We start from the raw sequence: 26,794 nt of genomic DNA, 5'->3' as shown, positions 1-26,794 counted from the left end.
CACTCTAAATAGTGCTCCCCCATAATGCCTACAGGGAAACACCTCCTGTGCCTGGGGGGCTTTCAGTTGGGAGGGGTGGTTAACCCCTGAAGTACAGGGGAGCCTGGAAATCTCACAGCCAGCTGCCCTCTGCCCCCCCCCTCCCCTCCCCAGCAATGTGGAGCAAGCAGGCATTAAGCACTTCAGTGGGGGAGAGGCTAACACTTGTAGCTGCTTGGGGGGGGGGGGGTGAGTTTATTAGGCTTGAAACAAAGGTGGGTTTTTTTTCTGTTTTAGAAAAGAAAAAAGAACACTGTTGTTCCACTGGACTCATCAGAGGAGGATCATTGCAAAAGCAGCCAGGCAGGTCAGGAGGGAGGGGGGGGGGGCTAGGAAGGGGGTAGTGAAAGGCTATGAAACAGAGAAACAGAGCCCATATGACCTGAGTATTTAAGCCAACGCCCCCTGCCCCTTTCAGGAATTAGGAGAAAACTCCAAGATAGCAACAACAAACTGGAGTTTTGGTGCCTGGAATACTGGGATACTGGGACGGCCTCCATCCCTACAAGCAGGTCAGCGTGGGTCCAGGTACAGGTGACAGGTGACAGGAATCTGACCCAAACTGGGACTGTCAGCGGCCTCAATGCGCCCTGATTCGAGCTTAGACACACGACCTAAGAAGATATCCTCACTCCTCGCAGGAAAATATACAATGGAAGAATTTCATTTTAATTTTTGTAATATATGTAATAAATGTAATATGGGTGGACAGTGTAACTACATGACTAGCTTTTGCAAACACTAAGGCATTATAATAATATTTTTTTTAATTACGGACCATTTCCCCCGTCTTTCCACTTTAGAGAGACGACTGAGGCTCCTAATCTGGCATCAGGGGCGTCGCTGGAGATTCTGAGCCCCATAGAAGCAGATCATACTGGGCTCCCAACCCAGAACAATCCACTTAGCTTCCACATTTTTTTAGGGCCCTTAACTCTCCCCCCCCCCTATATGGCACCCCCCCCAGGATTAACGTTCAGCTCTGGCCTCTTTGTCGAAGCTCTATGGTCACTGCACACGCAACAGCCAGCATTAAGAGAAAGGCAGGATGACAGTGGGGAGAAAAGGGGAGGGGGAGAGAGAGAGAGAGAGAGAGAGACAGAGAGAGTGAGAGAGAGTAAGAGCTGTGGTCCCAGGCAAATAAATTCAATTGAGGGGAAATTGTGAACAAGTTTTCAATAAAACACAACAAACCCTGATGGCAGACAACATGGGGACTTGAGAGGAACCAGCTAACCAGTGCTCCGCGCCCCCACCTCCCAGCATACCTCTTAGCACCCGGGGGGGGGCTCTGTCCACCACTGGCTCCCAGCTGGCTACCCCCCCCCCATTTACAGCAGCCATTAGCAGCCTCAAACACTCATCGGCATGTCCCTATTCCGCGCGCTTCTCTGTGTGTACGTGCCAGTCAGGCCACAGCACCTTTGTGTGTGTATGTGGGGGGGGGGGTTTGCTGGAAATATATGATTCCAGCTGTTATATTCAGTCTCATGAAAAGTGAGGAATGGACTGTGGACAAATTCAAAAAGGCCTTCAATCTTTCTTTCTGTGGGCCCTGTTTTTCCTGTGTCATGTATGATTCTGTATAAATGACGTCATAGTTTATTACAGCACACCCATGGAAAGCACCTTGTGAAAGGCTCTGTATAAAAATTAATCGCATTGAAATTAAACAGAGATACAGGTAGACACAGATAGAAAAACACAGGCCACTGAAGAAAAGGACAGGGCTGTATCTGTAAACATCACCCTGGAAACATGAAGTGCACGGCATATATAAAGGGTCTATCTGTGAGCTCTCTGCATACCTGTCTCACCGTCTATCTCAGCCTGTCTCACCGTCTATCTCAGCCTGTCTCACCGTCTATCTCAGCCTGTCTCACCGTCTATCTCAGCCTGTCTCACCATCTATCTCAGCCTGTCTCACCGTCTATCTCAGCCTGTCTCACCGTCTATCTCAGCCTGTCTCACCATCTATCTCAGCCTGTCTCATCCTCCCCAGGCTACCTACCTCTTACTGTCTAACTGGCGATGATCACAGGACCGGTTCTGCTCCACCTCGACAGAACGACGACACTGATCATACTGCGCAAATGAGCAGCGCGCGAGATTAGGGGGCACGTGAATACCTTTTGGATTTGAAAATATAAAAATAAGAGGCACTTGAAACAAGAGAGAAAGCTTTTAGCGGGCTTTCTGGAAAGCTGCATGGTTAGCAGCTTCAAGACGAGCGTCTCCGTGACGGATGATGAATCTGCGAGCTTAAAATAGTGTACTGAGGATGTGCATGTGTGCGCGTGTGTGTGCGTGTGTGCGCGTGTGTGCGCATATGCGTGGGGCATGGAGGGATGTACAGCTTTCCTGGGGGTGGGGGGCAGATTGTGATGAACCTCTTGGAGTTGTGCAAGTCGGAGTAAATATTTTTATTGCTTATTTTTGAACTTATTTATGGTTTTAAGATTTTGCTTCCAGTGGGTGGGGAGAGGGGGAGCAGAGAGTTCTGATGTCATTGACAGAGTCAGGGGTGGAGAGAGACTCTCCCCCCACCCCTGATAGACGGGGTCTCTCATCAGAATGGACCTTGTGGCCCTTTGGAATATTTACCATCAATAATTCAGCCCCCGCCCAGCCACGTGTGGGTGTGGAAGGGGGTGTTGCAGTACCTGAATCCCCCCTCCTCAGGCAGACAGTCAGACACACCAGTCTCATTACTAAAGCCATGTGACAGCGGTTCAGAGGCACCAACGGCTCCAACTGAGAAGCACCCGCTAAAGCAGCTAACGCTAACCCCCAGACGCTAGGCGCTATCAGGCTGGTTTAATGGTGCGGGGCCAAGCCGGCACACACCGCTCCCAGACGCAGCTGCAGCCTTATCTCCGACACCCATACTCACATCGACTTGACGACCAAACCCTAAATAAGAGAAGCAGTCTGTCACATAAAGGTCAAACTCAGGGATATATTGTGGTCAGCCAACACCAAATACAGATAACTCTGTATGCATGCGTGCAACATGTTATTTTTTTTTGGGTTGTACGCATGCTGATTTCTGAATAAATTATTACATTATTAACTTCTGGTGATATTGCTGCCGCCCCTCCATCATGTAAAAATGTGGGGAGAAATTCAGAGAAGCCCCATGAAACGCATGCTGGGACTTATCATGGCTCACATACAGGAATCTCCACGGATTCCAGTCGGACTGGCAGCCATGCCGTGGGATTAGCCTGTGACATCATTAGCCGGCAGGAAAACCGTTGCCGGATTTCCGTAAGCCAGGCTGTGAGTGGGAGCCTCCACGGCGTGGCAGAGATCTGCAAAGCCCCCCCCCCGCCCTAACCCCCCCCAACCACTCCGGCCGACAAACACTCTCAGATTTCCACACTTGAGGAAATTATACCAGCCGCCATTCCTGCACTGGCAGCGTGACCATGGAGACTCAAGGCTCTTCTGCAGACTAGAGGGGGGGCGGGGGGACCTGGAAGGAGAAATGTGTATATTAGCCCCAAAATGCTGGGGCTCTGATCCTCTAAGGAGCTTCAGGCGCTCCTGGGGTCTTCACGTGGAATTTCCAAATGGCCCCAAAAAAGAAAATAGACTCCACTCCAATTTTACAGCTTCGCTGAGCCACCGATCCACTCGGCCTGCTTCGTTTATGCCGGTCTCAAGGGTACAACAGCATTTTCCCTCCTGAGATATAATCGGGTAATTTTTTTTTTTTCCTCGAAACCTTCCCGCCATCTGCTGTGAGGGGAACAGTCAGGGACCTACAGCGCCTCTGGAGCGTTCTTCTAGAACTTTCCACTGGAAAAAAAAAAAAATCTGCAGTGAGCGGCACATTCTTAAACAAAAACACAATGAAACAGGAGCAAACCAAACGCACAAACAAAAATACCCTGAGAGGAAGTCACTCAGCTGAATGATGACGATGCTTTTAAAAACTGCAGCCGCTGGTTTTTCTCCATCTTTGTCAGGCTGACGGATGAAGTGCTTAATTAAACCCTAATTGCTCAATTGGACGATTTTAATTACCGCCTTCTGCTAAACAACTGAGAGCTGCCACAGTCAGGCGATTGCTGCTGACCTCAGTGCTGACCTCAGTGCTGACCCCAGCGAGTCCCTCGGCTGGGCAATGGTGTCGATCGCCTTGCGGGGGAGACGTTTAACAAGCTCGGTTCTAAATGCAGATGAATAAAGTTCTCATGGAGGCATTAAACCAGCAACTGGGTCTTAATTTATTTACTCTGAGTATTGAGTACTGAATGCAGATGCATGTATATAGGTGAATGAACTAATACTTTAGGAAATGATTCTTTATGTGCCATTTGCACAAGTACATTGGAAGGGTTCATTTCGCATTTCTCATATTACTCTTCGTTGAGACACACACACACACACACACATATATATATATATATAGTCTTGTGTTTGCATTTGGGACTAAGACCAGCAGACACAGGTCAATTTGGTGCATATCTTGATATTGTAGCTGTCCATCATATACACATTACAGTATGCATACTGCATCACACGCTAAACATGGACAGCAGGTCATTATATGGCCGGCAGGGCTGCCCATTCTCCTGAACCTGTTACACTAAGCGATACACCCACTAACATCCTACTGCATCCACTTTCAGGCGTCTATTGATCAGTGTATATTATTTTATATGGACCTCAGACATAAATGCGATTGGAATTGACTCGATCAGGCATAACTCGATGTATGACGGTATACATCAGAGCTTGGGGTTTAAGGGCCTTGAAGCATGTGACTATTCTGCCTAGGATCAAACCAGAAACCTTCTGAGCACAAGCACAGAGCCTTAGCCCACTAAGCCACGCACTGTTCCACTAAATGTGACTGATAGTACTTTTCTCCACATCACTGCTCACCCAGTGTTTTTAACGTAGACTGACTCTGGCACGTCTGTTTTGATAAAAGGCCATTTTTGGTGACAGCAGGAAATGACAGGGCTGACACAGTGTAAACAAGCACAGGAAACGCTGTGCGGTGGTATGTGGTTCAGTGGTCATGCCTGTGATCAGAAGGTTGCATGTTCGAATCCCAAGGTCGGCAGAATAATTTCACCATTGCGTCCTTGAGTGAGGCGCTTAGCCCCAACTTGCTGCAGGGCCTGGCTGACCTTGCTAATCTCAAAGTGTATGTTGCTTTGTGGGAAATAAGCATAAAAAATAAATAAAAAGAATCTTAAATGAAAGTAATGTGAATATAGGAAAACACTCATCCCAGTGCAAACTCCAAAAGCAGGGACATGGTTATCTTCAACAAAATGGCAACAAGCAGTTCTCTGGCCTGTAAAACCCTTGTCATACAAAGCACATCACACCCACAACAACTAAGGCAGTATTAGCAGGATAAAGCTAATTAATACCTGGGATCTGCAGCCGCATGTCCATGTACCGCAGCCAGGTTATAATGGGGGGGGGGGGGCTCTTAATGACCCAGCAGCCTTGGTGTTTGTCAGGGACTCAGGTGAGAGACTCCAAAGGGCCGACGCAGCTTTAAAAGATCATGCTTCAGCACTGCCAACGCAAACTATCAGCACTTTCACCTGGGTCCAGGACACTGGGCCCCGGACAGGGGTGCTGGGGGGGCTGTGGGAGATTCCCTTGTGGGGCTGTGGTTTGTGCTGCTGTTTACGGGTCGGGGAACATGTCGGAGTCAAAGATTGAACCTCCTCACGTCTCTGAGGAGCCATGGAAGAAGATTTGAAGAGGTATGGAGGATGATCTAAAGAGGAGTGGAGGAAGATCTAAGGAGGCATGGAAGAAGATCTGAGGAGGCATGGAGGAAGATCTGAGGAGGAGTGGAGGAAGATCTGAGGAGGCATGGAGGAAGATCTGAGGAGGCATGGAGGAAGGTCTGAGGAGGCATGGAGGAAGATCTGAGGAGGAGTGGAGGAAGATCTGAGTAGGCATGGAGGAAAGTCTGAAGAGGAGTGGAGGAAGATCTGAGGAGGAGTGGAGGAAGATCTGAGGAGGCATGGAGGAAGATCTGAGGAGGCATGGAGGAAGGTCTGAGGAGGCATGGAGGAAGACCTGAGGAGGAGTGGAGGAAGATCTGAGGAGGCATGGAGGAAAGTCTGAAGAGGAGTGGAGGAAGATCTGAGGAGGAGTGGAGGAAGATCTGAGGAGGCATGGAGGAAAGTCTGAAGAGGAGTGGAGGAAGATCTGAGGAGGAGTGGAGGAAGATCTGAGGAGCAGTGGAGGAAGATCTGAGGAGGCATGGAAGAAGATCTGAGGAGGCATGGAGGAAGATCTGAAGAGATGTGGAGGAAAAACTGAAGGGGCATGGGTGAAGAGGTGTCCCCTGCCTTACTAGAACATGCTCCAGGATCACTGTAACCATCTACTATGGAACGTGGATAGATGCATTCTGTCCTCTATTCTTCAATGGGGCAAAATCCCAATGTACACTTTAAACTTGACAGAAGTGGGTTAAGTATCTCACTCAAGGGTCTGAAAACCGAGGCCCTGCTGGGCCATCAATTTGCCAAACCGTCTGCCTGCTAAATGGCGCGTTGTTGCTGTGCTAAAGTCGGCCAATCATACACACAGACACACACAGACAGACAAATAAATGGATGCATGGATGCATGATACACCAACATGCAGCTTTCTGGTTTAACACTTAGCTTCAACACAGTTTTCCAGAAACTCGTTCATTTTTCCATTCACAGCAACAATCAATGTTTAATGTGCCTCCTGCATTTGGATGGGGTCTCTCCTTCCCCCCTCCTGCTCCCCCTGTCCATCTCCGTCACCCTCGCTCTCCCCTTCCCCGCCCGGGCCTGCAGCCCTGTGAGCTGTGGTGTGTTTAATGCCCCGTTACCCCAGGGAGCCAGACCAGCCGCTGCTGAAATATTAAACTGTCTGAGTGGCGAGATGCAGGTAAAGCCAGATCAGCCTGCAGCCATACAGCGGTGGGTGTCACCCCCCCCCCCCCACCACACAGGTACACACAACGCTCACACCCTGAAGGGGCCTCTTGTTTTACACTAAAGCAGCGCAGCATCCCGGTCTGTCCAGAACCCTCGGGCACAAGGTGGAGTCCACCTCAGTGGGGAGTTTCCAGACACACATCTGCCTTCTCCCAAAGATCCTGCTCTCTCCGCAAGGCCCCAGCTGGACTGGTGGGAATCTGTTATGTCTTTAGCATGTGCTTTTCAAATGCAGAAAGAACAATAAATGGGGAATATGCATTAAAATATCAATGCTGCATGGGATATGTGTAACAGGCTCGTGTGTGTGTGTGTGTGTGTGTGTGTGTGTGTGTGTAAAAGAGAATAAGAAAAAGAGTTAGTGCATTGTGAGGGGTAAAGAATGGCTCTGTATGAAATAAATGCTACTGAAGCTGAATGATAAATGTGTGTGTGATTTTGGAAAGCAGGGGCACTAAGCACTGGAAATCCTGTCAGATACATGCAGGCATTGCCGGTGGTCTGTCCCTGGGGGGGGGGGGGGGGCAGAGACTCGTCCTGACAGGAATGATGAATCTTCGCATAATGCCGCACCACCCTCCACCGCTCTCCAGCTTGGTTCCCGTGAGTTTCAGATGAAATCCTTCCCCCCCCCCCCCCCATTTGCTGTTGACCATTCCTAATGATATTCCCACACCTGACATTTCCTCACCTTTCGGAGAATATAGGACTTGAATCCCAGCCACATGTGTGTGACGCTGCTTAACTGCAAAGATGGTGGATTTGTGTATCTGGAAGTCTAATTAAAAAAACCTGAAAAAGCTGGAAGAATGGAAACAAACTGGTTTTCAACAGAATTCCAATGATTAGAACCCCAGTTTTCTCTTCATATACCCTTTCAGGGCAGCTCCTTGGGATGGAGTGGGACCGGATCACCACCACGTTAGCTAACTTCCTGGGAAGTGGGGATGACCAGATCACCACCACGTTAGCTCACTTCCTGGGAAGTGGAGATGACCAGATCACCACCACGTTAGCTCACTTCCTCAGACAGAGTGGGACCGGATCACCCCCACATTAGCTTACTTCCTGGGAATGGGCATGACCAGATCACCACCACGTTAGCTCACTTCCTGGGAATGGGCATGACCAGATCACCCCAACATTAGCTCACTTCCTCAGACAGATTGGGACCGGATCACCCCCACGTTAGCTCACTTCCTCAGAAAGATTGGGATCAGATCACCCCCACGTTAGCTCACTTCCTGGGAAGGGGCATGATTATATCACCGTACTTTAGCACACATCGGCCTATCTTGGCGCTCTCTGGCTTGATCCTCTCACGAATGAAACCTTTTGCATCATTAAGCCGAAACAGAAGGAAATGTCATGGAAATCGAAAAGTGGAGGCAGTGGGGGCTGGCAGCCGGCCTCAAACTGCCAGCCAGCGCTGTGAACAAGAGACCATTCATCTCTCTGTCTTTTTTCTTCCAAATGCTCCCTCTTTTCAGTTACTGACACCTTTGCAATACACCTCTTACTGTCATTCAGAGCAAATCTCCGTGTAACGTGGGAGGAGATATTGTTTTGGTGTTTTTCTGTAAGAACCACCACCACCAGGATACACAGACACTTCAGAAGTTGTAACGGGAATTTTTGATCTATCATCAACAGTTTGATACATTATCCAGAGTGTGGGGGTGAGAAACCCTGCAAAGGATTGTGGGTAGACCCCCGAAGTGATTGTTTTATCTTTGGTGAATTCTTGTGACATGAGCTAAGAACGCGGCTCTAGAGCGCCACCCTGAGACCAACACCTTGTGAGGGCGTGTCTCATGCTGCTGAAGATAGACATATTATAGTAACCCATATGACCGTCAGCTATGTGTCACAGCCAAAGAGTATTGACCACCCACTCAAGCATGGGAAACCATAAAGGTGACAGGGAATGGAGCAAAGGTGAAGGAGTCCAGACAAATGTGAGGTGAAGAGGTGGATAGGAGAGGTGTACTGAGGTGGAGAGGTAATGGAGATGCGTGGAGGATGGGTAAGAAGAGAGGATGGAAGACAGAGTGGCGTCTCGACCAGGGGAAGGGGGGGTCGACCACGGAGCTGTATGGCTTAGGTTACAGGAACAGGAACAGGAAGAGGGAGGGGTCGCAGAGGTCATGCTGGCTGGCCCAGGGCCTCCAGAGGCCTAGATTAACATCAGGTCTAAAGCAAGCGATGAGAAGGTGAAGTGGTCAGGGGGCGGGTCCCATCTCTCCATTAGCTCAACGACGAGAGTGACATCACTGAGTGAGCAAAAGAAAATGTACACATTAAAGAATCATGTGCTTCCACACATCCCAGGATGCAATGAGCAGCCGAGTCACATGAGGGCAATGTCACATGAGGGCAATGTCACATGAGGGCAATGTCGCATGAGGGCAATGTCACATGAGGGCAATGTCACATGAGGGCAATGTCGCATGAGGGCAATGTCACATGAGGGCAATGTCACATGAGGGCAATGTCACATGAGGGCAATGTCACATGAGGGCAATGTCACATGAGGGCAATGTCGGGCCCCCTTCGCTTGAGGAGATCAATGGCGGGTTAGAGATGGCAGCGCTGCGGCTGGTGGCCGGGTCAGCGGTCACGCTGAAGACTAGCCTCCAGGAAACCACCAATTCAGAAACACCCCCGCCCGCCCCAAACGGTATTTAGTGCTGTCCATCTTATTCTTCCTCTCCTTCTTTAATTAATATTACTCCTAAGAGAATTTCTATTTGTATTTTTAATAATTATGGGTTATTTTATCAAAGAATTGGGATTATAATGTGATTGTGGGGAAAACGTTGTGATATATTTGAGGAGAGCCTGTTTGTTGTATTTAACTGAGAAGGGAGCTGAATGTAATGAACCTCCTAAGCTGTTGGGGGAGGGGGGGGGGGTTAGCAGTGCAGGGTATGATAGGGACGCACATTTACAGCTCTGTAGTCCATCATGCACTTTACATCTTCCCTTCTCTCTCTCTCTCTCTCTCTCTCTGTTCAGCCACACCCTACTACAGAAGGACATTCAGCACCCTGGACAGTGACCCCTTCACTCACAACTAAACACTGGTGTTCAGCATTGGCTCAGGGCATCCACACGAACCTTGGAAAGAAGAGGAAAGTGGAGCGGGTACCTAACACTGCAGTTAGGCTACTTGTGAGCCTGACTTGGGCTTCGCCCCTTTCCTCACTCATCACTACATTAACTCGGGGCGTTGTTTCATTCACCGTAATGAGCAGCAGCGAGCCCCTGGCAGTGTCCTCGGGTATCCCATCCCCATGATATAGAAATCTGCACATCCTTATTTAAATGAAGTCATTCCTGCTAAATAAATCAAACGCTCGTTGTAATATTAGCCCAGTATCTTTGGGGTAAGCACCCACTTATTGTCATTTACACCACCACGTACGGTGATGTGCAACTTGTGACATTTTCTTAGCGTCTCGGTATTTTCTTTATTCTTTGGTTCGTTGGCTTGTCACGTGTTGAGCGTAAAGAAACCTGCTTCTATGTTTGGGAGGTGGATTCTCCTACTGATGTCGGGGTCGGGGGATGTCTTACTTGTAGCCCCCGGGCTGGAAACGCCGTGCCAGCGGATGGCCCCGAGATTCCCGTCTAAGTGGTGCGGAGTCTGTGGCTTGGCCAGCGGTCAAGGTTAATAGGATGATTGATTGTGGAGTGACCCCCCCGCCCCCACCCCACCCCTCTGCTTCCGTCCTGTCTTCACTCTGACAGTTACGGACTACCAGCTGGAGTATAACTTTAGCTGCCACATGGGATGGGGGCTTCAGCCTCAGGTCTGGCATTCGGAGTCCCAAACGGGACAGAAACTCCTCCCGGAATATCTCTTCTGAAGTTAGCATTAACGGTGCATCGTACTATGTTAGTTCAAACTAACATCCAAAGTACGACTGTTTCCCAAAACCGTCGGATTTTGTTTTAACCACAGTAGTTTGTGTAGTAGATTTTCTAGTTGTGCCGATATTGCTTTATTAATGTATTGTGTCAGTCATAGAACAGCAATAATTAAGAATATTAAAAACTAAAAAATATCAATATGTTATAATAATAGTATTGTAGCGGCTAGAGGACTAGGACTATTTAATGTTTATTATAGGGCAGTCCTCCCACCCCTTTTCAGCCAATCTCGGGGGGTTTGGAGATAGCGGGAATGTGGGGTACCTGCGGAGTGGATAAAAGGAAAAGGGGCGGGTTCCGCAGATCCGTATATATACTGGGGAACATTAATTGTTGCTCGTCTTTTCTGTTGCATCCTGTTCTTTTGTGAGTTTGGCGTGCCTGCGGCCGTACAGGGTCCATTAAAGTGCTCTTTTGAGTTACGCATGTTGTCTGGTCATTAAAATATGATGCTTGTGCGATGCTTCTTGCAGAAGAAAAAAATAGAACTATAAACTTTTTATTAGCTTTTTAGCTATAATGCATTTAGTGAAATCGGCTCTGTGTGTACTTATATTTATTTTCTATTTTAATCACACTATGAACACTTACAGATTCCCGATCTAGCCCTGTGCTTACAGCCTACTAGTGACTCAGTGGGAATCGCCGGTGCCTGTAAGCCCCACTATACGATATACCAGACTCCTCGCGTAGAAGACCAAGGGTATTTTCATATTGCAACGAAAGCACTCATTGATTAAGTAATGATTCATTATTTTAGCCATTCATTTGCCCGTATTTGATTTGCTTTCCCCATGTTTTTCCTATTTGATGCGCGCGTGCATGCAGTGGTACCTCAGTTCTCGAACTCATCAGAACTCGAATTTCTTAAAAGTCTAACCAACCAATTCGGGAAAAACAATACCTAGTACTCGATCTGAATCTCAGAAGTCAAACCGTGAACGCCAACCTAAGATATAACTTGTACACGCGGGGAAATGAGTCACGCAGCACGTCTCTCAGCGGAAACAAAGGGTAACGCTTCAGTCTCAGCCTCGCATTTGCTGTAATAGCATCGTGCATGTTAACACAAGCTGAATACATATATTTAGACATTAAAAATAAATTTAAACAATGATAGTCAGTAACAGTAATTATTATTATATAATAAAATACATTTTAAAATAAAGATTTCTTATTATTTTAATATTAATAATAAACCATTAATACATTTAATTATAATAAAATTGTCTTGCCAAGCGAGGACAGAACGGAGCTAAAGGCGCAGACGTTAGGGTATCGGGGAATACTGGGTTTAATTACAAGTAAAGCAGGCAAAAGGCAGACGGACAATACAATAACCGGACTGGGGAAACAAACTGAAACGCGGACGAAATACAGAGGACTCATGACAACAACCCCGTGATCACACGGGGATTCCACACGGGGATAACGAGGGGGCGTGGCACACGGAAGGAGCAGATGATTGGGGCAGGATATATTGTTTTGTTTTTTTTTAACTTGACACATTGTTTGGATACATTTATTTTCTTACATTACAAATTACTGTTTTGATAAATGTCCTTAGATGTGTTTAGTACAGTACATGCTCTTCTTGTTTAATCCGGTTCATTTTGTGTTTAAATGCTTAAAAAAAAACATATTTAGGTGTGATTTTTTTGGGGGGCGGGAACCAATTAATTGGTTTTCCATTATTTCTTATGGGGAAAATTCGATCAGAACCCGAACTTTTTATGATTCGATCAGGAGTTCTGAACGGATTAAGTTCGAGTTCTGAGGTACCACTGTAATTATATAGCATTTGTCCATACTTCTTCGTGTCTCTTGACACAACTCGAAACAACACCACCAACTTGTTAGAAACACTCTATTTATGTATTGTTAGATAAGTTCTATGTGTCTATAGCTAATTTCTGGTATAACCATTTTTGGTTTTAAAAATATCGCGCTATTAGGCCTATTCGATGAGGACCGAGGCATCGCGAGCTTAGCGAGGATCGGACAGGGTAAACACAAGGCACGGGTAAACATACACGCTACGATCGGTAAGGCAAGTATAACCATAACAACAACACAAGGGCTATTTACAGTTAAAGACAAGGGCTATTTACATTGTCCGCAAGCATGCCGGGATATGCGAACCCCCGCCGGTGAAATGTAATTAATTCTACCATATATCACAAACAAGGCGGGTAAACAACATCCCCTCCAGTCATACCATATTCATGAACAGAGAAGTACATAAAAACTACTCTTAGTTAGCAACTGTGCTTTTGGGAAACGCGCCCCAGTTATGCTGTCGCCTTGGAACCCAGAATACTAAGCGCTTCTTAGAGCAGCTCCAGGGTATGACCAGGGACGTTGGAGGGGCATTGACACCTTGTCAGATTCATGGCCCAGAACCTGTCTAAGACTCCCCACTCCACAACAGGGGAACCTCCAACCCCGCATTCAGTGAAATACAGAGGGGGCCCCAAATATCCACTGCATGACACTGAGACCGGGACACGACCACTGACATCAACCTGCAGTTCCTGCAGTGGCACCCTGATGAAAAGCTCCAGTTCAGCTCCCTCTTTTTGCCCTATGCTCCTTCATGTTGCTGCATTAAGAGCTTAAGAGCTGGCCACCACGGTCTCTTCCATAAAAACTACACTCTGAGCTCCTTTTCCAGCAGTTTAAGCTGAATTCCAAAAAGGAATACAGTTCCTTAACCATTAAGCCCCCTACTGGCCATACTCAGCTCAGGCATCTGATTTAATCACCCTGGGTTGACAGAGAAACTGAACTCCTGGGTGACCTGTCCTCCTCGGAGGTTGGACTGGGGGGGAGGGGGGTGAGAGGAAACCTTCTGTCCTGCACATGTCAGCAAGAATGCGACCTCCCGTCTCGGTGCTTAAGGTCATGCTGGAACAGCACAGAAAGGGGAAATAAAACCCTGCACTGCAAAACTACAGATAATAATTAAAAAGGCAAATCAATTTCTCAGCTTGCAGACACCATCCATCCATTCCTTTTTTTTTTTTACAACCACTTGTCCTATTGAGGAACACTGAACAACACAGGATGGAGCAGCAGCCCATCGCAGGGCACACTCACACACCTTTCACCCACACTCACACCTTCAGGCAATTTGGCACCTCCAATTAGCCTCAGCATGTTTTTGGACTGTGGGGGGAAACTGGAATACCAGGAGAAAACCCCACAACAGCGGGAGAACATGCAAACTGCACACGTGGATCGCTGGCAGAGACTCCAACCCAGATCCCAGAGGCGCGAGGCAACAGTGCTAACGACTGTGCCACCCCGCATCCCAACGCCAGGCGCAAGAAACACTGAAAGCATCGACTTGCTTCAGCCGTTAAGGGCATGCTGGGATGTTTGACCAGAATCCTAGAATATCCCAGAAAGTATGCATCTATCCATCATCCAGCCGGTTATTCTGATCAGCGTCACGGGTGCTCATGTGCCAGAGAACAGCTCTGATAAAAGCACGTGATATTCACCCCCCCCACCAAAAAAAAAAAAAAACACGTCTCACCTTTTTAAACCAGTTTCAAAACTGAATTTGCAAATCTCTTTAACAGTATAGGTTTCAACTTCAAAAGACATAAAAACACAGATTTATTTATTACAGCATTGTTTAGTGGATGGGTTACCGATCTGACAAACTGCCTTTTTTTTAGCACAAAGTAGCTTTAATGCAGCAATTTGTCAAAAAAGGTTTTTTGGAGAGCTCTGAAGTGAATCCGGCGTGGCAGCCTCAGTTTTAATCAGCCCGCTGTCTCCTTAATGTCTTATTCATTGGCTTATTTATTTATTTGTTTATTTCCAGAGCACGAAAAGGGGGAGATTTCCGCTGCTGGCGCACATTTTTCTCCTGTGGTTGCATGTTTCTGTTTGTCTATTCAGCACGGAGGGTGTCAGTTAGCAGGCATGACAGCCCGGAGCCGCGCCGCAACCAAAAATTGCTTTTTACCTTTTTCTGCGCTCCGGAGGATCGAGCGGTTTTAATGCCGCGGTAACCCGACCTGAGCTTGGGGAGCCCTCTCGGTGCGCCCCGGGGAAGGAGGTGCCCCGAATGGGGGGCGGGGGGAACAGGAGTTCAATCACTGACGATCAACAGAAATAATTATCCACGCTTCAACCACACGGATCTTGTTTACATGTGTTTGCAGACACGGCTGTGATTTATTTTGCGGCTGACAACATGGGTCCGAAGGGGGTCAGTGATGGCGAGCGATTTTGCTCCCTATAAATGTTACATATTCCTATCTACGCGTTATTACTGCATAAAAACAGCCGCGGCCTCTTCTAAATTGTGGGGAAAAGACTCAAATATATTACTTACAGATCAAGGATTTAGAGGGAGATTTTATGGTGCCGTTTTTTAAATGTAAGTTTAACAATTAAATTGGAAGTGTGGTCTATAAATTCAATCCTGCTTAAAAGAATCCCATTTGCTTTTCTTTCTGGTACATCTAACTCAGCAAGCTTTCTATCCTGCTGGCAAAGACATGTTATTTTACCCCTTATTACAACGCATGCCGGATATGAAATATTATTATTGTCTCGTGGTTGGAAGGCGTGTAAGGAGCTATAAACTTGACTGATGGGGTTTCCACCTTTTTCGGAGGGTCTCCTTTGTGTACTCTTACGCGCATGTCTTGTGCCCAGTCAGCGGAGTCAGTGACATGCATGCAGCAGCAGCAGCATCTTCTTCACATGCTGCATAGATGCATACAAACGCACAAACATTGAAACAGCTTGGGCATCCTGGACGTTTGCATAGGCGCAGAGGGGGCGGTGGATTAAATCAGAAGCACAGTAATGGGGCAAGGGAGTGCTGTGTGTGTGCGTGTGTGTGGGAGGGGGTCAGGTGTGATGGTGTTTGGGGGGAGGTAGTGAGGGGGGTGATGGCTGACAGACGGCTCCCTGTTTCTTGTGAGTCAGCAGAAACAGGAGGAAGTACCCGAAGCGGGGAGGGGGGGTGAAGACTTTGCTGAACTAGGCTATCCGCCTGGCGACAGGCAGGGGCACCCGGACGCAGACGGGGACACGGGGAGGGGCAGAGGACGTGAGGAAGGGGACGCGGCGCGAGAATACCGGCTTGGCGCTGGTGGCAGGATGGCGTGTACGCACAGGGCGCGTGTGCGTAACCAGGTGAACGAGCACGTCCTCGCTCCCTCTGCCGACTGTTACAAGAGGCAGCTGGGGCCACTACGGCCACTCGCGGAGGCGCCAGCGAGCCGGCTAAAGCTCCCATCTCCATTATACGCTTCGCGGGCGGCGTCCATTACCCACCCACCATTCGCGAGTCACACAGACGGTCAAGCTCCAGGAGAATCGCGGTTATCCAAAGATAACCGTCTGTAAAAGCGCTTCTTTGGGTCATTTGCACTGGGAGCCGTACACTATTTTCAAATGAAAACCATTAGCTGATTTAAACTCAAGCTGCAAACTGGACCAAATGTAGCAAATATATATAAAGCGTGTCGGTATGACGGGAAACATGTACAAACAGAACAATTATTACAATCAGAAAAAAACGGTCAAAATAACGTGAGATGCGTCCATGCCGTGAGCGTGTTCCCTTATACGCCTGGATGACTGACAAAAAAATAAATAATTTAAAAAGCCTTGGATTCTATATAAGCCATTATTGTTTCAGCTCTCTGTAGAAAATGTCTGATTACATTATATACTAAGAAAATAAATTGCCTGTAGCGGGGAGTTACCGGTGGAGAGGAATAAATTTCTAGAAGCTTCTTTGCAGTTAGATTCTTGACGGGAGGTTTATTGATTGAACTCGATGTTCCCAAGTTAAAAGCCATGATCTCCCCGTCTGTCGGCGGCTCGCCTGAGCGTTCAATGTAATTTAAAGGCAAAAGCAGCTAACATGTGGAATTCAGGAATTCTGACAATTAAATGATAAACCTTAAATAGATGCATGCCTGGATTTGTTTTCCACGTCACATGTTCGTTGAAGCCTCTCGGGATTGTTTGCAGTTTAGTTTGCGGGGACACGTGAGGGGGATTGGTTGAGTGTTCGGTTGGACAGATGTTTAATGTCCCTCCAGATGTCGGGGCGGGTTTGTAGTGCGTTATACAGTGCTTGAAGTGGGAAAAAATAAGTGCAGGAACTCTAATTTTCTCGGGCCACTGTCGCTGCGTCGGATCAGTTTCAGTAAGTACCGGAACGCAGAAAAAAGTGGGGGAACCCAAAAGACGAAAATACGGAAGTTCCGGAACTGCGTTCCGCTGCGTTCCGGCCCACTTCAAGCACTGGCGTTAGACAACAACAACAAATGTATTTTTGTATAGCGCATTATCACAACATTACATTGTCCCAAAGCGCTTTACAGCATCCCCACCCAAAGCCCCCAGTGAGTAAGCCATAGGCGACAGTGGCAAGGAAAAACTCCCTAGAAGGAAGAAACCTTGGGAGGGACCAGACTCAAAGGGGGAGCCCATCCTCCAGGGGCCGGCAGGGAGAGTCAAATACAGTTAAATCTGAAACACAAACGGGGAGCAGGGGGGAGATGACAAGCCGGTGCCACCACTCCCTTCAATCGCCAGGCAGCCAGAACATATGTGTTACCTTTACAATACTAACCAGGCTCTTCATTAACGTCACCAGTAACTCCCAAAATGTAAAAACCGACCAGACAAATTATCCCAAATGGCTTAAGGAAGAATGAGATAGGTACCCGTAGCCAGAACTAAAATTAATGGGGTGTCCGTCAATTTTACGGATAGGTCGTCTTCGGTAGATTGGGGACTTTTCACTTTATCTGGCAACGTGCCTCTGCCTAAACAACCGAAACTGAATTCCAAAAATAATTTAGAAACAACATGTTCGTCGTAACCCGTGTGTACAGCAGTGATTCTGTTCTGAAGCAATTTCACAATAAGTTTACGCTGATTTACAGCATGTCGTTTATGTTTGTCTGGATGGTCCCGACAAATTTAAATCGCATTTAAAACATTAAAAATAATTATATAATATTTCTGTTGTATGAGGGCTGTATCTTTATATCGTGCATGATTTCAGCATTAACAGTTACAACTTCCTCATATTTACATTTCACGTATATGTAATTCCACTGCCACCTCAACCGAATCAATTAACGGCAAATAAATCGTGAATCGATGCTGTGAAATAACTTTAAAATAATGTGCTACTGCGAAACATCCCAGTCCAGCGGCACTTACTTAAATGTGTGTAGGCTACTTGATACTTCAAATAAAATAAGCTGTTAAACACTATGTGTGTGTATATATATATATATATATATATATATATATATATATATATATGTGTGTGTGTGTGTGTATAGTGTTTAACAGCTTAATAATATAAAATAATATAAAATATAATATAAAATTTCTCAGTACGTTTAGTCAGACTGAGAGTTTGGCGGAATGAGCCAGATAACAGCTGAGTTCTTCGCCAGCGGCCCGAGCGCTGCTCGGCGGGGTCCGCAGTAACACTTGATGCTGTGAGTATAAATGCGGGCCCGCTGATGGCCGTGGGGGAGACACGCCTCTCTCAGGGACGCCCGGTCTTAAATCCCTCCCGACCCCGCTGCCTCAGCACTGGTTCGCTGCAGCCCCTGCGGTGACCACTGATCGCCTCCCGTTCTGTACAGGGGAGTGACCCTTTCCAGGTCGGACGTGCTCGATTAGATGATACTTACAGTAGTTAGGCCTATTTGTTTATACTAGCGTATTACAGAAACAGCACAAGTAAACAAACAAACAAACAAAAAAAACTTAAATTATAGTTATCATACTGTCTAGGTTACTTAGTGGACGTCATCAAACCCCCTTAATGCGTCAACTAAGCTTTACCCATGTGTGCGACAGGAGATTGTTACCAAAGCAACCCACGTGAAGTATTCGCTGAAAGGTACAACAACAGAACCCTGGAGTAATTTAGCTCGCACCCCCAATTCGCAGATATTCGCTCCTCCACTCTGCAGCGCCTCAGCGAACAAAGTCGTCCGTTTACAAACTACAGAAATTTATTGCAATTAGGTCAAAATTTTCAAACTAGACAACCAATGATAAGCAGAGCAAACTTTAAATGCCAGTACCCTCATAATGAGATATTTCAGTTTTTGTAACAATTACTTTTGATTGATGTAGTTTTATTAGGAGCGATTTATTATTACTATTATTGTTGTTGTTACGATTAAGGCAATCGCCATTAAAGTATAGCTGCAAAGTGTTGAAATGCAGAATATCTGCGATATTCTGGTAAATCGTGACAAACATTTCTCATCATATTTTAGGGGGACTATAGAATAACCATCAATCATTATAAAGACAATTACAGTATCTTTTAAAATATATTGCGCTGAAATGCAGCTTCTCCATTTATGGTACAGTAAGTGCCTCTTTAGATACAGTTAACCCTTATAATATCAGGAACTTTGTGTCTGGCGCAACAGGGTGCACGGGACATCTCCGCCTTCTAAACACACAACTGCAGTTCTGACAGCGAATCCGCCTTGCGCTTTGGAGGACTGTTTATTAAAACACCCGGGTCGGAACCCAAAGATTACCTAGTACCAGGACAGGTTTAGCTCGAGGTCCAGCCCACATACAGGGTTTTCGGGATACAGCTAATGGGTATTGAGTTAGTAAGTTTCACCGCTCAATTCGGGTTTGTTTTACACAGGCCAATCAATTCCACTTTGCGGTGCGCGCAATCGCTAAGTAAACAAACTATATAATCTAAAGGAACCGCTGAAATACATCAGGTACTATGCATATTGAAAGGCCAACTAAACGAGTCCAAGTACGGAGCATTTTACCACAGAAGTGTAAGAGGCGCGGGAAAACGGGCTCCGTCATGCATGGTTCGTTGCGTTTAGTGGAAGATGAGTTTGCAGCTCTTTATTCTAGTTTACGTTTCTGCCTTTTATTTAAAAACTACGGGATCTTCAGCCAGAGAAATGATTGATGACCCTGACCACATTCCCACTCTGCAGGAGCTTTTTGCACAAACGGAAAATGCGCCGTTTTCTCCGTCATTTGAACTTTAGGCCTATAATTAGTTAATAGATTTTATTACCGTTAGGTTCCGTTGAGTTACAAATGGTATACATCGAATATTTCTATATAAATTGAGTTAACTATGCTATTTAACAATCCTTGATTTTTTAAAATCTAAACAATAAGAGAAAAACTCGGCGATACAATTTCACCTATCTCAAGTCTTGAAAAAGTGCCATAATGTTTGCATTTTTTAGTTGCGTAAATAACGAGACGGCCCATCAACGCATCTTAAAATTTATACGCATATACGTTTATTAGTTTTTTTTTTCGTTAAAAAAAACACTTACTGAAAATGCTTTTAAAATACACAAGCATTTTGTTTTAGACGTGCTGACGGGCTTTCGCGTTATTAAATTATTCACAACAACCTTTTACTGTAAACTACTTAGAGCTATTATAATGTTTACAGGTTGTATAAAGACCACAAAGTTTAACTAATGGTTTTAAGAAAATGAACCAAGTCGTATCATTCAGGCATACATATATCATTCAGGTAGACGGTCACACTGAAATCATTCACAAAATACTTATTGTGACACAAAAAAATCTTTAAACAAAATATTACTAAAATTAATTCAATACAGCCTACTTCAGTCGCTAAACCGAATGTACAATTTTATGTAGACACTAAATGTAGTAAATTTTAAAACGCGGTTCTTGCAGATAAAGCCTATTTCTTTATGGAAAGTGGCAATAATCTTTAATATATTAAAAACAATACATTTAAAGGCTTATATATGATGTGATAGCAAAACAAGTAAATAATTATCAAAAGAGTTTAGGTAAAACTGAATGATTTAGCCTACTACATAATCGATACAGAGTTGGTGAAATTAGTTTGATGTGGAATATTCATATAGAAATTTAACAGTAAATTAAACATATATATAATTATTTGTACTGCTATTATAATATGCCAAAATGTGTCGTGGGACAATTTAAAAATGTGTTTGTAAGATTGCTAGAACTGCGTGTGCAATATATTTATAACAGCTCATTTTAAATAAGACGAACACACTTTGAAGGACCAGAAGTGGTCATAACTTTTTATTAAACATTATGAAAAGAAGCTCCAACATTCCTTTTCGAAACATAATGGCTGGATTCGCTCACACTCCGGACCATGTACAAGTCTATATGCATATTTCCCATGTACAGATGTATATACATCAATCGCATAGCGTTTGTTCAAGATAGGCTTTGATTTGTATGATTTAATGTTAAAGGTATCTTACACAAATCTAAAATCCATTTTCGAAAAAGATTATGCCACCTTTAAATGAATAGAGAATGACAGTCGAATGACAATATTTAAAAACATAAAATGGCATAAACTTTACAGGAGTACTTTTAAGTATGAAGGTTCATTATTCAAGAAGTGTAAGATTGTTTCGGGCACAAGATAGCAAACGGTGACTTGGCTATTCTTGGGCATTGATTGGTATTTTCACGTTGAATCATAATGGCATCCCGTAACCTTTGACTAAAATAAAAATAATAATAAAAAAAAACAATTCTGAATAGAAAACAAAGCATAAAACAGTTTGAAATTGGTTTTTAAAGTTGTATTTGTATTTGACGCCAAATGTCAGGTTTTGAAAATATGAAACATAGCTATGATATGATATTTTTCGGCATACACAGAGTAATTTCATACCTATATACAATATTGCACTACATATTTGCAGCAGAAAGAGCAGAACTTTCGTCCTTGAAATATTTATTGACGGTATCATAGATTGAATTTACTTCCATTCCATTGCAGGTGTTATTTTAGGGAAAGACACGTTAATTTTAAACAAGCACTTTGAGCACCGTTTTAAGACTTAGTTCTGGAAGATATACTTTTTCAAGCACGACCGCGGACATCCCCAAAGTAGCCGTTTCCAGGAGAGCGTCCGTGTCGTATAATACACTTTTTCCCAAAGTAAAAAATCTGTTTAAATATAGTTGGTGCATAGGGAATTAGCAGCAGTTGCAGACTTTTTACTATCTACATTAATTCTATGTCATTACTATGTTACACCTTTTTGTATAACAACAATGGAACGACAGATCCGTTTAATATAAAACATGATTTGACAATAATTTTGGATATAGTGCTTAAGTTTCGTTAATTGCACATAATAAATAGAATGAGATTATCGCAGAGTATTTGCATGCTGTTACATACAAACATTGTATTAAGACGTTTTGAAGAATCAAGCAATTAAGAAAAAAGTTTTTGAAATAACACTCTAACAATACGCTAGATATGTTTACAAGTGGAAATAAATTACCCTAAAATCTGGCTCAGTTTGTCATGTTTTCTTTCAAACAACAGAAACAACTGAAATAACGCAGCACGTCTCGTAATTTACAGTTAGTCGCATTTCCTCAAGACAGTACATCATTCCGCGCTTGTTGGTACGTTATGTTTTCGCATTGCTAAACCGTTCTGAGAAAGCAGGCGAGACTAATAAAGCTGAAGAGAGAAAAAAGAACCATGGTTCATGCTTCCCATCCAGACGAACTGGGGGACAAGTGAAAGGCTTTGAAATATTTAAAACCATACATGTCCCGCATGCAGGGTTGTTGAAAGTGCGCAGATTTGCGTCGATCTGCAACGTCCAAGACACATCACGCAAAGTGCACGCTGCTCCATGTTGACAGTCCTCTAAAACTGCTTCGGACGACTATGAACATGTATTGCTTTTTTTCGTTTTTTTCTTGCTTTTCCTTCTAGAAGTCCGGAATGGAGAAAAAGTTTATCATCCGTTATTTCCCTTAACATCATACTCGAAAAGTTTATTATAATGGCTTAAAATAATCATTCTAATGGAGAAATTAAGACTGGAAGAGATTTAGCATTTGCCACTCGGGTCATAATCTATACGCATATTCTTTTGGCTATTTTTTCATAAGACTTTGAAAACTGATTTTTTTAAACAGCTGTATCTACTGCATCAGAACTTTTAAATGTTATTAACGTGTAATTAGGACGATAATCCCCTTTCAGTTGCCAAGTCTTTTTTCCGTTCATGACTCAGTATCCTCTTCAGACTTGTACAGAACATACATGCGCACGTGTGTAAGGAGCGTACGCAATGTGCGCATATATAAAATGAATTTACACAGTTCAGTTTTACATATAAAGTCTCCTTAAATTAATGTCTAAACAAAAAAAGTCAATAAACGACTGAGATCGGTGCATTTGTACAGTCTCTCACATAAAGAACTCATTTGCCGGGGGCTTGCCGTGGTTGCCGCTGGAGGGGTCCCTGTTATTTACGCTGAAGGTCCGGCTAGCTAGCTTCTCGTACTTCTCCTTATAAAGGTCCCTCTCTTTCGCCAAGCGTGCTACATCCTGCTTCAGCTGCTCCACCTGGCTCTGCAGGGTGCATTTCTCGCTCTCCAGCATGTGCCGCTGCTGCACACGCTTGTATCGGCAGGACTGCGCGTAGCCCCGGTTCTTGAGGGTCCGGCGCTTTTGCTTGAGACGGATGACCTCCTCCTTGCTGAAGCCGCGCAGCTGCCGGTTCAGTTCCCGCACGGTCATGCTGACCAGCTGCTCGTCCGTGAAGCGGTCCTCCAGGCGAACGTGATGAGTGTGATGGTGGTGGTGATGGTGGACTTGGTGATGGTGGTGACCATTAGATGCCACTGAGAGGTCTTCCCCCGCAAACTGCTGCGCTCGGAAGCCCTCGTATGGTTGGTGGTGGTGGTGATGATGGTGATGCGCGTTGCCTATCAGGGCCTCCACAGCGTCCTCGGGCGTTAGGTTCAGGGCTTCTGGGTTCAGATGGTGCTGGTAGTTGGGGATCCAATAAAGGTCTTCTAGTTGGGGCTTTCCTGTGGAGTTTTGGTTGTTGTTGATGTTGCTGTTGTTGTTGTTGTTGTTGCTGTTGAGGCTGTTACCGGGATTCTGGACACTCTGTGCCCCGGGGCTCGGAGCGCAGAAACTGGGCGAAGAAGGCACGGATGAACACGGGGTGCTGAGTGGGGTGGAGGAGAGGGACCCAGGCGGCAGGCGGTGGCAGTACCGCTCCGCCTCGGGGGGCTCCTTCTTCACCTCGAATTTCATGAGGTCGAAGTCATTGACGTACTCGATGGCCAGGGGACTGTTGGGCAGCTCGGCGCTCATGGCGAGGTCAGTGGCCATGTCAGTCCATGCGATTCCAGCGGCTCTCACAGCCAAAGCGGACAGTGTGGTGGAGGACCGCACAGTGCAGCCCTTGCACACACGCGCACAAGCGCGCACACGCGCCCGGGGCCGTGCGCAGATAACTCGTCAACCCTTAAAACAATGTCTATTTATAGTGTCGCGAATATATGTATGCATGTAACCGAAGGTGAGCACCTGCCAGTTTGCCTCCGCGGCTCTTGTTGACAACTTATCCCGTGTCAAATGCACACTTTGGTCCGTCGGGCAGAGCGGCTGAAACTTGAAGATGTTACATTCAGAAACACAAACCTGTCTTGTCCTCGCTTAAACTCAGCAGCGGGCTTGGGGTGCTCTTGGGTCTTTGGAAGTACCGGATAGTTTTCTTCGCCTTGTTCCCCCCCCCCCCCCCTTTCGTTAGCTCATTACTTTTATCCGTCTTCGCCTCCGTTAATCGTCAAGCAAAATATCACGTAAATGCAGAACTTTTAAAAGTCCGAGCCGATCATCGGAAGCATGCGATTGTGGGTCACCTCTCGATGGGAAAGTCAGTAGTACACAAAGTGTCCTTCAAAAAATAGCAATAAGTAAAAACAACACTTTCTGCAGGGCAATCACCTGCCAGCTGTCATAAACATGCCCGGGAGTTGGCTAAAATCCAGTCCTGTAGGATCCGCAGAAGAATGGTACAATAAAAAAGTGAAATTATCGATTCGTTAAAATCAAAGCTGGTTCGCTTAAATTAATCCACGACTGGAATCCACGTCTACGACGCTGCATAATATTTATGCAAAATAAAGATATGGACGCGGTGTATCCAGTGCTTTTTGTATGGGAAATCTGTATTGCCGTTATGTCTGCAGAAAGAAGTCCCTAACACAAGTTTCTAGAGCATTTCTGCCGAACAGACCGTCTCAGACCACAGCCACTACAGTGCTGGAGAGGTAGTCTGCTTATTTATAGATAGCGGAGTTCTATAACCCGCCCATTTGGAGTGTCAGGAGCCAATCGGAGGAAGTGACAGCGAAGTGTGCATTTCCCTACAGCAAGCCAGGGAGCAGCAGAGAACGCGCGGCAGCTTTCGGGACAGTCGAAGGCCCGCCCTCTAGCGACAGGCATTATGTAATTACAACTGGAGGCAACGCTGCAGGTGAGAGAAGGCAGCCTGAAGCAGTTTTGCAGGGATGGGAATTACGTGGACTTACGTTACCTCGGGTTGTATAAGCTGTACATTTAACTTTTAAAAACATGTTACATTACACTAACTAAATATAAATGTAGATCTCGCACGAAAACAGAAATATTTAAAAATACAAAATAATCTTTATTATTTGTTAGTGAATAATGAACAAAATGACTTGTAATGAGCTATTGGATATCTAAAAACGTGTTCGAAATTTGAAACTTTGTCTTCTCACACCGCAAAAAGCAAGGGCAGAAGTGATTTCCAGCACAATCCCAGCAATTTGGTCTCTAATCATTTCAGCGTGTCTACAGCGAAATATTAGTGCAACGCATTAGCAAGTAATAATGGTAAAAATCATATTAAAATATAACATACAATCATTGCTTTCTTAAAAATTATGGCTTTATTTTTCATTCACAAACAAAGGCTTATTCTCGTGTTATTGCATATTTCGGAGAGTCATATGTATACAAGTTATGCCTGTACAAGGCGATATAGGTTTCTGAGATTCAGCAACAAGGCGTTAAGCTGCAGATCTGTGTAGCTGGCGGGCGGTTTAATTCTACCTCCATGGCAATTGTCCATAAAGTTGACTAAGGAATTTAAGCGTATAACTCTTCTCCTCTTGAAACACAGATCACGTATTAAGTTGCAAAATTAATAACACGTTCTTAAAAATCGTCTGTTCAGTTTAATTGCTGGCTTCACCAACTAACGGACGTATTTTGTTTTTATTTGGGTCAAAAATATATTTACATTGGAACTGAATTAAAATAACTAAAGTTTTATTTTGTTATCCTACGCACAAAGCAAAACATCTTTGGTCATGTATTGTACAAAAGTAACAATCAAAAACTAATCAAAAACACACACAAAAAAAATCACAGCTCATATGGTGAAAAAAACGGGATTTATGGTAAAAACGATGTAATAAACTGAATAATATATATAGGTTTTGTTCACAATCATCAATACAAGCTACGTAGATAACCTGAATTTTTATTTAATAGTGACGACAAAAACATTTTAATATGCACTAATATTGGCCAATATACGATTTCATGCATTAAAAACTTAATTAAAACTGTAAAACAAAAGTTTCAATTTTCACTTTTAAAGTATAATTACTAACGCAGAAATGTAACTTCGGTATTATTGCATATGTTATATTAATTCAACAAATACTAATAATAACAAATGCATGATTTTGCATTAGAGATTATTGGTGTTTTTTCTAAACCCGCACAGACGGCTATATGAATATGTCCTAAAGCCACTTATTTTTGGTTTGTGCTCCTTAAGACGGCAGCAGAGGCAAAATGTGAAGCTCAGGCTTTTCTGAAACTGATCTAAATCTGGCTGGATTCAGTAGCGTATGACATATACGCCATTATCATAAATAATTCCCTGGCATAATGTATCTGTATGTCCCCAGGCCAATGGGAAACAAGGCAAAGGGGA

At 44.9% G+C, this 26,794-nt stretch overlaps 1 protein-coding gene across 1 annotated transcript; it reads right to left on the bottom strand.

The window, feature by feature from the left end:
- Nucleotides 1-21,024: 21,024 nt before the first annotated feature.
- mafaa (MAF bZIP transcription factor Aa) lies at nucleotides 21,025-26,198 on the bottom strand. Its single transcript, XM_023844727.2, has one exon. The coding sequence runs from the start codon at nucleotides 24,145-24,147 to the stop codon at nucleotides 23,212-23,214; it is 936 nt and encodes a 311-aa protein (XP_023700495.2). The 5' UTR covers nucleotides 24,148-26,198; the 3' UTR covers nucleotides 21,025-23,211.
- Between the last annotated feature and the right edge of the window lie 596 nt (nucleotides 26,199-26,794).

Source organism: Paramormyrops kingsleyae, chromosome 4 (genome assembly GCF_048594095.1).
Source record: "Paramormyrops kingsleyae isolate MSU_618 chromosome 4, PKINGS_0.4, whole genome shotgun sequence".
NCBI classification, from domain to species: Eukaryota; Metazoa; Chordata; class Actinopteri; order Osteoglossiformes; family Mormyridae; genus Paramormyrops; species Paramormyrops kingsleyae.
This window is presented reverse-complemented; position numbering and strand designations above follow the sequence as displayed.

Coding starts and splice junctions, on each gene's coding strand:
- mafaa (XM_023844727.2), bottom strand. CDS start 24,147: ATGGCCACTGACCTCGCCATGAGCGCCGAGCTGCCCAACAGTCCCCTG.